General features: G+C 44.6%; 1 protein-coding gene across 5 annotated transcripts in view; it reads right to left on the bottom strand.

The window, feature by feature from the left end:
- Positions 1-13,650, bottom strand: part of GEMIN5 (gem nuclear organelle associated protein 5) — a 48,565-nt gene that overhangs the window by 33,815 nt on the left and 1,100 nt on the right. For 2 of the 5 annotated variants that reach the window (XM_053291174.1, XM_053291170.1), the window contains exons 2-9: positions 12,326-12,480; positions 10,746-10,927; positions 8,621-8,772; positions 8,350-8,463; positions 7,653-7,785; positions 7,201-7,363; positions 3,951-4,163; positions 1,286-1,371 (exon numbers count right to left, since the gene is read on the bottom strand). In XM_053291174.1, coding sequence (XP_053147149.1) covers positions 1,286-1,371; positions 3,951-4,163; positions 7,201-7,363; positions 7,653-7,785; positions 8,350-8,463; positions 8,621-8,772; positions 10,746-10,927; positions 12,326-12,480 — 1,198 coding nt within the window. Of the gene's footprint in view, positions 1-1,285; positions 1,372-3,950; positions 4,164-7,200; positions 7,364-7,652; positions 7,786-8,349; positions 8,464-8,620; positions 8,773-10,745; positions 10,928-12,325; positions 12,503-13,650 lie in introns of all 5 variants that reach the window. The other 3 variants (XM_053291171.1, XM_053291172.1, XM_053291173.1) reach the window with 3 other exon arrangements.

Raw genomic sequence — 13,650 nt, 5'->3', positions numbered from 1 at the left:
TAAATATGGAGGTAGATTCCAGCTCCCTCTGCAGAACAGGCTATTAACATGCACACTGACCCTTACATAGGAACATAGGAAGCTGCCATATACTGAGTCAGACCATTGGTCTATCTAGCTCAGTATTGTCTTCAGACTAGCAGTGGCTTCTCCAAGGTTGCAGGCAGGAATCTCTCTCAGTCCTATCTTGGAGAGGCTGCCAGGGAGAGAACTTGGAACCTTCTGCTCTTCCCAGAGTGGTTCCATTCCCTGAGGGGAATATCTTACAGTGCTCACACTTCTAGTCTCCCATTCATATTCAACCAGGGCAGACCCTGCTTAGCTAAGGGGATAAGTCATGCTTGCTACCACAAGAACAGCTCTCCTCTCTAGCCCTTGCTTTGTGACTTCTATTTATTTATCATATTTACATACCACTTGATATTGTGGGCATGCATGCGTAAATAATCTCTAGGCAGTGTACGTAATTCAAGTTACAATATTAAATAAAAGAAACAAAACAGTTTTACAGAGTAAAATAATCAAACAGCTTAAAATTAGTTTTAGTTAAGAGCCCGAGAAAACAGATGTGTTTCAGGGTGGGTTGTTTTTTTTTAAAGTAATCAGAAATGGAGATGCTCTTATTTTGACATGGAGTGCATTCCAAAACCCCGGGGCAGCCAAAGAGAAGGCCTGCCATGAGTAGTCACCACCAGACAATCCGGTGGCAACCATAACCAGACCTACCCAGATGATTTTAATAGGTGGCAGAGTTCATGACAAAGGAGGCGGTCTCTTAAGTACCCTGGACTCAAGCCATTCGGGGCTTTATAGGTAATAACCAGCAATTTATATTTTACTTGGAAACATAGCAGCAGCCAGTGCAATCCTTTAAAAATCACCATTATATGATTCTTTTGGGTTGTCCCAGAGACCAACCACATTCTGGATCAATCTTCAAACTATGTACAAAGGCAGTCCCACATAGAGTGCATTACAGTAGCCAAGCCTGGAGGTCACCAGCAAATGTACTACTTTTTAAAGGTAATTTACCTCCAGTAACGGGTGTAGTTGAGGTATCAGCCAAAGCTGATTAAAAAGCACTCTTTGCCACTGCCAGAAGACTTTTAGTCTTTTTAAAAATTCCTCTTTACTTACCGCTCCTATGGTGAATGTCTCATGTTGTGAAAAAGATTTGCATTGTATTGATATTTTATTATTGCTTTGCAAAGGACAGTGTTTCTTTTTTAAATAGTTGATTATGATCAGACCTCTCACACCGATTAATAAAAGAGTCATTTCGTACTTGCTGGAGTGTGTGTCATAGATGCCGACTTTCCCATCATCTGTTCCAAAACTTAAACAGCCTTCCTTAGTTGGGTGCCAGGACAACTGCAAACAAAAGAAAGTGCTATCATGATTTCAACTTTATGGATGCTTTGGATTAAGTTTTACATGCCTTTGTGCATTGATTTAAGATTCACCAGGTGAACATTTAAATTGGGAAGACAATCCCTTCTAATCAAGTTGTCATTTGCAAATGTATAAGCTCATTGGGTTTTTATGGACTGCTGCCGTTATCCCAAGCATCTGACAATTTCTTCTGCCTCACCACCCTCTCCTCACTTTAAGCCGCTCCATGACTACAGAGAGAATGGAAAGACGGGCAATGACGGGGTGTTGGCAGCGGAGATGGCGGTGAAAGCTCCTTCTATGGGCCCACCAGGTTGTACATGAAAGCCTTTTTGTCAACAGAGAGAGAGAGAGAGAGAGAGAGAGAGAGAGAGAACACACACACACACACACACACACACATGGCAAAGAGAGGGTGTTTGTTTTTAACTGAGAATGTAATTTAATTGGTTGCATTTACTGTATATACCGGTACCTGTTGCGCACGCGCACTTTCAGGTACTTCCAGCCTGCCACACACTAGGGCGGCAAGGAGGTACACTGCCACCGCGCCACTAGACAGTTTTAAGGCACAGCGCTGGTGAGGGAAACACGGGGGCGGGGGAGCAGAGAAGAGTACCCTCCCTGGTCCTTAATACTATCCCCACCACCTTTAAACTGGCAGTCGCCAGTTCCGTGGACATCCCTACTGCTTGGATGTATTTGATTCCAACTAGAAGGAGGAGAGCTTTTTAATACACTATCCCCATCTCTTTTAACCAGCATTTTACATCTTTGTAAGGAAATTCCCTGATAATATTTAACATCATTAATACCAAAAGTTTGATACTATTTGTATCATCTACTTCAGCCAAAAAAAAAAAAAAGAAAAGAAATAGAGACTGAAAGAAATAGTTGCTCAAGTGAACATTTGGTTGCACTGCTACCTAGGTCACATGGGGGTCCACCCACACTTCTGGAAAGCATCTTGTACATGTGACCAAGAACAGAAGAGTATATAGATTCTAGCACCAATTTAAATAAAACAGACATGTAACCCCTTATAGTGGACTTGCTGGTGCAAACTATTTTGGTCAGTATAAGGCCTTGACGACAGAAGCAGAAGTCCTAGGCCTTCCCACCTAAGGAGATGATATAAGTAGAAACCCTAGATAGGTAACACGCATATTCTGTACTCTAGTATTGCCACCTCCAGAGCAGAGCTGACTGACTGATTGCCAAGTCCAAGTCCAATTATTCTTGGCCAAAGGCTTATTTCAAAAATCCAAATTTTATGAACCAGAACAAACGCTTAACTCACAAGAGAAGAAGCAACACCACATCAGCTTAAGAACAAATCTCTGGAAGAGCTCCATCTCCATCTCCATCATCATCATCATCATCATCATTTTAAGACACAGGAAGACAGCACAGGCCTCCCCACGCAGAGAGTTCAACAGAAGTGTGTCATAGCTGGGAAGGCCCAAGACTTTCTGGCCACTGGCCACACTTCAGGTGTCAGTAACACTCACAGCAGGGCCTACCTGGATGATCCCAAAGCACAGGTAGAACTGCAAGTGAGGAGGTGCTCCTTTGATACCCAGGGCATATGGCTATTTATAGCTTTAAATGTCAGAACCAGCACCTTGAATTGTGCTTGGAAACCAACTGGCACCCAGTGGGCTCCCTTAAGGACATGAGGACTACTGGTTCCTCTAGCCTGGGTGCTGCACTCTGGATGAACTGTAGCTTCTAAGCAATCGTTCAGGGTAGCCCCATGAAGACTGCATCACAGTAGTCCAATCTAGAGGTTACCAAGACACAATTGCCAGAAGCACTGGTTGTTGTCTGGTCCAGCTGTCACTTGTGAATGCCTAACAATTCCTTCCCTGGAACACCTTCTCCTTGTAAAAGAAGAACACCATAATGGCTGCTCTTCTCTTATATGTAGTTGTTCCTATCTTCTGGCTCTGCAAAATGCCATTTATTTTTCATTCCCACATTTTCAAGTTGCATCATCCATATTATTTAGCACTATGGTTCCAAGAGGTGGCAACTACACTTCAGAGCAATGGGTTGGATCCCAAGTAGCATTTGCACTTGCCCAGAATGGCACTTCCACTTGCCCAAGAGAGAGAGGCATTTTTGCCAAATCCTTCTTCCATCAGCAGCCCTTGGGTCTTATCCTACACTATTCCTGGGGATCCCTCCTCACCCTCAGGATCAGATTTTCAGCTCTGGGGCCTGCAGAGTAGAGGAAGGGATAGGAAAGACCCATTCAGTGAGTAGCATGCTGCTTGCAGTTCTCTGGATCCCAGTCACTTAATTCTGTTATAATGAATAGTGCTTAGTAACATTTTGTTACCCTATTATCTTTAAAAAGCAGCGTTCAGATTCATAGGTTATTAAAAAGATTGCTGTTTACTAAAAGTGGTCTGGGGTTAGTTTCACCTGGGATCAAACTGGGCAACTATAATCTCCTTGTAGCAGAGGACTGCTGGAAAAGTGAGGCCAGTGTTTTCTTACCAGGAGACCCCAGCACAACACAGCAAAAGAGAAGCAGAAGAACACACACTTACAGCAGTGATCTTCGATTTAATGCCTTGCCAGAAGGTTTTCACATCGTAGTGACTGTTTATTGACAAGGTATTCCACACTCGGAGCATGCTGTCCCCAACCCCTACAGCAAGGCAGCCTGTGTCCACAGGGGAGAAAGCCAGGCTGTAAACAAACCCCCCCAGAGAGGGCATTGTCCAACAGCAATTTAAAGATGCCAGGTCCCAACACTTCACCTAAAGAGAGAGAAAAATGTTGATGAGACTTCAAGGAGAATGCAGCAAAACCAAACAGGCTAAAAGGTTCAGGAGGAAGAATGATCAGTCTAAGCAGGGAATATGAAAACATTTCTTCAGAAAGACCCTACATCCCCTTCTAATTGAACAAAGAGGCACCTTTTAAATGTGGTGATTCTCTTGATTGAGCAGGGGGAGAGCAGCTGGCTCTATCCATCCCCAGCACCGCATCCCTCCAGTAGCTGTTGCTGGTGTCTAGCTTCTGTTTCTTTTTAGATTGTGAGCCCGCTTTTATTTCTCTGTGAAAGCCGCTTTGGGAACTTCGGTTGAAAAGTGGTATATTAATATTTGTCGTCGTTGTCACCGAAGGGGAACACTGCAGCAGACCAGAAATCTGCTCTAAGGGTAGGCTGAAAGTCATAGGGTAATGGCTTAGGCCCAGTCCATACACCTGCAGGCCTGGCAACAATCTCTGTATGGTGAGATGAGTGCAGTGTTCTCCTGCCATACCTTCAAACAGATACTACTACTACAAATGTTTATATACCGCTCTTCAACCAAAGTTCACAAAGTGGTTTACACATAAAAATAAATAATACATAAATAAATAATATGGTCCCCTGCCCCCAAAAGGCTCACAGCCTAAAAATAAACATAAGGCAGATATCAGCAACAGCCACTGGAGGGATGCTGTGCTGGGGTTGGATAGGGCCAGTTGCTCTCCCCCTGCTAAATATAAGAGAATCACCACTTTAAAAGGTGCTCAGTTAGCAAGGGTCACATACTGCATTATATGGGTGGTCATGCAACCACCTGATCTACACAATTCCTTCCCCTCAGAGTGGTAGTGGAAGGAGGAACTGCACTCACTGGGCATTCTACATGGGGCACACCTGCTACTTCACCATATGAAAGCTCTCAGTGTATAAACAGGGCCTTAGTTTACTTAGTATTTCAGCCTTAGATTCCTCAAGTTTAAAAATGGGTGCAGGTTATTGTCCCACTTTGTAAACAAAAAAAAGTGTGTGTGTACGCGTGCGCATGCAAGGTCTACCCTTGGCTAATTCCGTGTGTGGCAGTTCTCGTGAGAAGCACCATGGTGATTGGGCAAGTAGGGATTTCGTGTGTGTGTGTGTGTGTGTGTGTGTGTGTGTGTGTGTGTGTAGTGTTGTATTATATATATATGAATAGTGGGCAGGGGTCTGCAAAGAGAGGGGTCATGGGGGAGGAAAGAGCCAGGCTGCCATTGTGTGAATCAGATGAGGAAACAAGATGAACAAGATCTGTTAACTCAGGAAGGGAGAGAAAGGGGGGGGGAGAAGGGAGGGGAAGAAAGACAGAGAGAGAGAGAAAGAAGGGCGAGCGACAGGCCTGAAGGAAACAAGCGGCCATGGCGGTGCCTATTGGCAGCACAGAAGGGCCTAGTCAACCACTGCTGCTGTTTGGGGCTACTGAGGCCAATGGCAAAGGGAGGCAGGCAAGGGATGGGCCCAGGCCTGTCGGCAGCCAGAAGGAATCGAGTGGCCACGGCGGTGATAGCAGCGAGGAAGGGCCCAGTCAACCGCTGTTGATCCTATGGGGAGGAGCAGGAGTAGGGCTCGGGTGAGGAGATCTCAGGATAGAGGGCTGCAGCTTGACCAATAGGCACCAGCAACACTGCAGCCACAACCAAGAGGGAAGAGGAGGATGGATGGAGGAGTGACCAAAAGGGGAGAGCAGGGTGGAAGCAACCGGATAGAAGAGGAGGAGCAGGAGTGCGGCTCAGGTGAGGGTGGATAGATCTCTGAGGTGAGGGGAGCAATCAAGTACTAGTGAGCAAATGCTCTGCGTGCGTTAAGCTAGTTTTAATGGAAAAAGTTAACTCTGCTTTGAACCCTTTAATTATTTGGGAATGTGAACTGAAGACAGTTGGGACATTTTGAAAAAGCAGCAATAACACAGATCCTGTTGTTTCAAGAACAACATCAGGTACAAGACATAGATGGCTTAACAAGAAACCTGGGTTTTATAACAAGTAGAAAAGACAAAATGCAAAGTGGAAATCTAGGCGCCCTAGTATGTCTTGCCAGATTCAGGGGAATTTACCATAAAGCAATCATATTTAGAATCACATGCAACAATATCTTACATTCAGAAGACAGTTACTTTTTGCACCATGTTTTGCAGGCACTTGGAAGCTGTGCAAGGGAATTTGCACTGCTTCCGAGTGCAAATCCTGACATACAGTAGGAGGCTGACCCCTACGCCTATTTAAGCCCTTGGGAACTTGGGGAAGTAAGCAGGGTTAAACACTCACTTTGTGCCATCTTTGAAGATACTCAAAAACAGAGAAAGATGGCTTTGAGTCTGTAAAAACCAAGACTGACCCACTTCTGCCATTGTTCCTAAGCCCTCTGTTCAAGCAACAGGTCTTGGGGTGAGAGATAGGGGTGTGCACGAACCACTGTTCGAGCACTAGTTCAGCACCCCAGGGCGAGGGACGAGAGCTTTAAGAAAGTGGAGAGCAGGCCCTTCCCTGCTCTCATGCAGCTTCCTGCTGGGACAGCACTCATCCCATGTGTCCTCATGCAGCACCAGCATGCATATGGTGTTGGCACCTACGTGGGCACCATTTGTTTGGTCAGCAACACTAAGCTGACCATGCAAATGGCACCCACGCAGATATCATGTGCATGCTGGTGTCATGCGGGGGTACTTAGGATGAGCGCTGCCCCAGAAGAAAGCTGCATGGGGCGGTGGAGAAGGGCCTGTTCTCCTCTTCCTTAAAACTCCCACTCCCCTCCCCACTTGAACCACAGTCCGTGCACACCCCTAGTGGGAGACTGGGTCTCTCACACACAGCACAGGGCCCTCTCTTTTAAGAGTTCTCTGCAAAGTGTGGCCAGAGTGGGTGGGGGCTCTCTCACATCATGCTGGGATTGGGCTGGCAGTTGCCAGGAAAATAATCATGATCACCAATCTGGAAGCTACATTTGTGAAGCCCTGAGAATCAAGGACAATACAATTTGGGAGTATTTAACAGACACGTTGTTCTTACATCCCTGTCCATTGAAATGGAGAAAAGTAGCTCTCTGCTCTCTGCTCGCAATGAACACAAGTTGAACACTATTCTGGAGTGATTTTGTCCTTCAGATGAGGCTCCCAGAAGCTCCCACTTCCGTTTCCCAGACTGGGTCAGATCCCATTGCAGCAGTTCACCTCTGTAAAGGGAATGACAGTAAAACAAGCAGGAACCAGAAATACCATGCACACTCACCAAACCACAGTAACAATAATTCATGTGGCACTTCTCTACTAGAAAAGGATACATCACACCCAATGGTGCTAAAGCACATTCTTCACTTGGAATAGACTACCTAGAAATGAGTGCTGATTCTGGATAAGCCTCCAGAAACATGGAACTTACAACAAACCAAGGATTCTATGCTCACATAGTTTTCGTTACTGTTGCCTTGCATTCTGTCAAATTAATCCAAAAAGACTACTCACCCAAAGGAACTGGATAAGATCTGTGTGGGATGGCTTTGGGGCCAGTGCACAGCCAACCAGAGGCGTTCTTTGACAGCTGGTTCAACACCTCCACCTCTCCTTTTCAAAAAGGGCAACTTCAGGGTAAACAACACTGTAGAAACAAAAGCAGCTATTACAATGTTATCACGTAGAGTGCTAGGCTCCACTTCTCCAAAGACACACCTCAAAAAAGAAAAAGAAAAGCTTGTTTTCATAATGAAAAAAGTCTGTCTTCCCACTTTTAAAGAACACATTTAGCGTGCGCTTGTGAGTTACAAGAAGGCCTATGAAGTATTTAGGCTTCAGTTCTCAGAATCCAAGCTAATCCCTTGACCTAGGCTCCTCACAGCAGAAGCCATCAGTTCTTAGGACTGGCCAGCACCTCTTTCTTCTATTGTACAAAAACTCTCCCCTCCATTTCAGTGAAGAGCAATGTCTATCTTCCTAGTTCTCTTATCCTTGGATGATGCAGATGGCAGCAATTACATGATCATAAAAGAGGCAGTATCGTCATATTTGCTCAGAATACAGAGCCTTGCATTTTGGGGGCACTAACTTCAGTTACAACTTGCAAGTACTGTTGTAAATGGTTAAGATAGTGAAGCACAAACTGGAGAAAATGAAAATCAGTATGATCACTGCCAGAGAAAAGAATATCAAAAATTTCTAGACCTACCTCTGTTTCTAGCACAGCTCCATACACGGATGGTCTGATCTTTGCTTCCTGAGGCCAAGCAATAGCCTTTCATTAGATCTGCTTCATCAGTCACACCTCTAGTAGTAGTGTCTTCTTCCAAGAGTATCATGAAATTAAGTTAAAAGAGAGTCACTTTAGTTTAAATATACAAGCTATTCTGTATTAGGGCTTCTTTAGATCAGCTAACATACAAGATAATTACTATAAAATTCTACACTGTTCCTATGCCACACACACATTTTATAGGTACCTTGGAGCTCTTCTTGTCGACTACATATGCTTTCCTCACCAAGCACAGGGCACCATGCCAGGGAATGTATTTCATCATCATGTCCTCTCAAGCGATGAATAACTTCTCCCTTTCTGCTGATGTCGATTATAACCACAATTCCATCTTTATAGCTTAAAATAAAAGGTTTACGATAAAGTGATACTTGAATTTTTAAACTAATAAATAATGTACTGTTGAGTTATGTTAGTACAAAGTGCAGCCTATGAAGTGTTATGTGCAATATTTTCTATACTCTTCCCCCTTCCAAAAATGGCTCAGGGCGGTTTACAAAGAGAAATAACAAACAAATAAATAAGATGGCTCTCTGTCCCCAAAGGGCTCACAGTCTAAAAAGAAACATAAGACACACACCAGCAACAGTCACTGGAAGTACTGTGCTGGGGGTGGATAGGGCCAGTTACTCTCCCCTTGCTAAATAAAGAGAATCACCACGGTAAAAGGTGCCTCTTTGCCCAGTTAGCAGGGGCAGCCTTGCAGATCATGCAGCCTTGTTCAATCTATCTGCTAATGCATATCCCAGAGAGGCTCCTGCCACTGAGTCTGCCCCAAGTGCCAGAGCTTTGTCTTTTAGCTGCTAGAGGCTACTGAGGCTACTCCCTTGGAGACGGGGAAAGAAATGTCAAAGAGGGCTTCACAGACTGAGCTGGCATTGCAAAGAATGCTGTTTAATGCAGGGACCAACAGCCATCACGTTTGCGGGGTGTGTGCGTGTGTGTGTGTAGGGGGCTCAACTCAAGAGGAGAACGGCCCATCTGTCCCAACTGTATCCAGAAAGCCTCCCTCTTGCCATCAAAGAGCTTTCAAATTCGAAGAGCCAGTCAGCCACTCGATTCTTTAGGCAAACAGAAAGCCTTCGGTTGCTCTTTCCCTCTCCCAACCTCCTAGGTCCAAAGGCAGGCAGGTTTAGCTTCGCCCTCTCTCCCCCTCCAACCACCTCCCCCCCCTTTCAGGCACATTTCAGGCCATTCTTTTGGCTCCAAATCTCGACTTTTGGTAAGACTTGTTTCCCAAAATCTAAAGTGTATGGAAACAGCGGGGGCTGGGGGGAGACAAGGAGAGAGATGACCCCCACTGACCACCTACTTATTCTGACCCCAATATCCTGGGGCAATGGAGGGGAGTGACTGTTGACGACAGTGAAAGCAGCAGCAGCAGCTCCACAAGAGTCGGTGCCGTCCACTTGGGCAGGACGACGGCAGCAATTTTTCAACCCCCACGCGCTTCCCAAGCTTTCGGACCTGCCTCCTTCTCTCTCTCCCTTCCTCCTGCCAGCCAGCCTACGGGATATAGAGGAGCTTCGCAGACTACATCTGCCGCCATGCAGTGTGGCTGACAAGACAGACACTGAGCATGCCTGGAGCTTTTCGAGTCATGCTGAGCAATGTAGTGTGTGCCGCTTGCTTGCTCGCTCACCATTGTGGAGTTCAAGCTGGAGGGCTGATTCCTCACTGGCTGGCTGCTTCTCGCCCCAGTGCGTGATGGAGCCAGGCGCCACTCCCACAGGAGCCCTCAGAGGCTGTGGGGCCAGGAGACATTTGTCTCCCTTTGTCTTATTAACGGAACGTCCCTGCCCCCATCCCCCTCAATTTCCTCCTATGCTGCAATGCAACATATGTCTAGAGGGCCAACAGGAAGCAGGTCTGCAGGATACCACTTAAGAGAAACCCGAGATTCCAGAAAACATGAATTCTAAATACATTAATGACATTTCCTAGAAGTCCCATAACCAGGAAGGAAACCAATAAGGCAATCAAGAATAACTCTAGAGCTTTAAGTGCTAATAATTACCACATAAAATCTAATTGATTTGAGCATTAGATATTAACAATATGAAGAAACAGTTGGCCTAGCTGGTTGGAACATTTCCCAGCCCTCCAGGAACTGTGTTCTGAGAGGTAAACAATACATAATGCACAAGACTAAAGACACATTGATCATATGGAAAAACAGATGCTAACAAAGATTAAGGATCTAGTTTCTTGGAATTCTATCAGTTTTTAAATGTGAGGGCCATACATGATTCCAAATAAACTACGCAAAACAGGAAAACAGCATATAATTCCAGTTATACCACAGAACTTACCCAATGGCTACCAAATTTTCATGGTGGAGGGAACAAGTGAGACAGAATATAGTTCTGGGCTCTGGGAAAAACTGCTGGCTGTCATTTCGATTATGCCAGTAACAAATGACTATTCCCTTCTCATCACCAGTTACAACCAAATCTTTCACTTTTGGTGACCAGTGCAATGCAGAAATTGTATTCTGAAAAAGAAGGAAAACAGAGATTAACCATGGGTGCCCTTCGATTATGTGGAGTTCAGCAGCTAGTTCAGCAGCTAGTGCAGGGATTCCCAACGTGTGGGTCCCCAGATGTAACTGGACTTCAACTCCCATAATTCCCAACCAAAGGGCACTGAGGCTGGGGATTATGGGAGTTGGAGTCCAATAACATCTGGGGACCCACACATTGAAAAACCCTGAGCTAGTGGCTCCTGGACCAGAGTCTTGAAGAAGTGTCAATTGGCTCTCCAGCTGCCAAATTAAAAGCAAAAGAGCTGGGGAGAAAGTGTGGCCCTCAAAAAGACTAGTTACTGACCAAGGATGTAGAATATGTAAAGGCTAGTTTACAGTAAATTATTAATAAGCATTACTGCCCACCCACCACAAACCAGAAGCAGCAGTGACTATATTACAATACCTTACAATCCTCATACATTTTACTTAAGAATAGCTTTTTCAACTGGAATCAATACGTGGCTTAGATTTACACTACAGTCTAACCAATCATATAAATAGCCAGTGGGATCAAGATTACTATTTCAGTACAAACAGCACCATGTTCCTTTACAACCGCAAACCAAGTCCCAATCCTACAACACATCGTTCCTAGGATTCATACCATTATGGGTTTCCTCATAAACACAGCATGAAAAATCCAGCAAAAGAACCGAAGCCCTGAGACCACCAGTGCTGCTCACATGAACCACAATGCCAAAAAGTACAAGGGAAGATTAGAAAATATTATTTTCTTATTTCAAATAACAGTCCTTTCCTATCTGCACGCACACAATTTTTGAAAATCAGAGTTTCCAAGTGATTTATAAGCCCCATTCTCTTTGCAATGTAGCACATTTGCCCTCCTACCCAAAGTGCTTCACTTCTCATCTTGTTATACTGTTACAACAACTGGGAAATAATCTTTCCTGGAAGAGACCTAAATATATGCTCAGGGGTAAAGATAACAAGTAGTGGCAGAAAGATAGACAAGAGGATTAAACACCGACTTAGAGGAGTAAGAGATGCACAAACTAATATCATGACACTTTTTCGTGAAAGATCAAAGTCGGAAATTCTGAGAACACTTTCATGGAAGCAAGTCTTGCTGAAGTCAACAGGACTTATTTCCATTTTAACATGGCCAGGATCAGGCTAAAAAATTAAAACAAACCAACTGAAAGCTTTACCATGTTGATAAAAGTGTTATTCATATTCAATGTTCTCAGAAACCTGCAACGCAGTTTGGTAAACTAAAATCCACAGTGCTAACAAATCAACAGAATGTAGCCCCCCAAATCCAGTAAGATTTGAATACTCCAACAGAAAAGTCAGGAACTCTGATCTAAATTTTATGCCACCAGAGTGACACAGTTAAAACATTACCTGATGCAGTGTATGTTCTGTCACAACAGCCCGTCTCTGTGAATCCCAGATTTTCACAGCTCCATCATCAGAGCTGCTGGCGCAGTAGTTATTCTGACCAGGATAGTGGCAAAATGAGAAACCAGAAACCCTTTCTGTGTGACCCACTAGCTCTCCTATAAAGATCAAATAGCATTCCTGTAAAAAGGATGAACTTTGCAAACATCTTTTATTAAATAAACACGGGTTTATTTTCGACACATTTTAAGATGATTCCGGATTATGCCTAAAGCTTTTGCTGAGTGGGCAAAGAGGTTCCTTTCAAATAATCTCTCTCTCATATATATAGTAGGTGAATAGTAACTGCCTATTCAGTTCAGCAGTGTCCCCCCCAGTAACTGCTGCTGGTCTCTCCCTTGTTTCTGAGAGCTTCTCAAGGAGCCATCTTCTCACTCCTTTGACCATGTATGGCTTTGAGAACCCCCTTTTGTTGTCATTGAAAAACAGCATACAAATAGTCTTAAAAACAAACAAACACACACACTCGAAGTTCAGACAGAGAAGTGAGACTATTAAAATTTTACATGGGAAAAACCCATTTGGGTTACAAAGACTTTCAAACAACATATCTGAGATCCCACATAACATCCTACATGCAGGAGAACTCTCACACTGCCTAAATGAAATGAGGAAAGCAGCTTACAGATGCTTCGGCAGAGAAGTCACAGCTCAGAGCTAGGAGCACATGCATTACACACGTGGTGCCAGGTTCAATTCCTGGCAAATCCAGTTAAAAGAATTCAGAAAGGAATGTGACAGATCTCTGCCCAAATACCTTGAAGAGCTGCTGCTACTCTGGACAGACAATACAGAGGTAGAGGGACCAATGATTTAGGAACATAGGAAGCTGCCTCATACAAATTGGTCCATCTAGCTCGGTATCGTCTGCACTGGCTGGCAATGGATCTCCAAGGTTTCAGGCAGGAGTCTTTCCCAGCCCCAGCTGAAGATGCCAGGGAGCGAACCTGGGACCTTCCATGTGCAAAGCAGATGCCCTTCCACTGAGCTGCAGCCCCATCTGATTGAGTATAAAACAGTCAGGGCAGAGGTCAGCATTTTAAATGGCCACCAATGGCCCAGGGTCTGCACAAGAGATGGATGGCAAGCAACATCCTCAGCCAAAAGAGCCACTACACCCTTGCTTGCTTTATTCCTCCCAGATACAGCAGTATGCATTCTTAAGAGAACAGAGCAAGAATACAAAGGGACATAGGCAGCTGCCATATACTGAGTCAGACCATTGGTCTATCTAGCTCAGTATTGCCTTCACAGACTGGATGCAGCTT

The sequence above is a fragment of the Hemicordylus capensis genome, chromosome 2 (assembly GCF_027244095.1).
Source record: "Hemicordylus capensis ecotype Gifberg chromosome 2, rHemCap1.1.pri, whole genome shotgun sequence".
NCBI classification, from domain to species: Eukaryota; Metazoa; Chordata; class Lepidosauria; order Squamata; family Cordylidae; genus Hemicordylus; species Hemicordylus capensis.
Note: the sequence above shows the minus strand (reverse complement) of the source record. Positions and strands in the feature narration are given on the sequence as shown.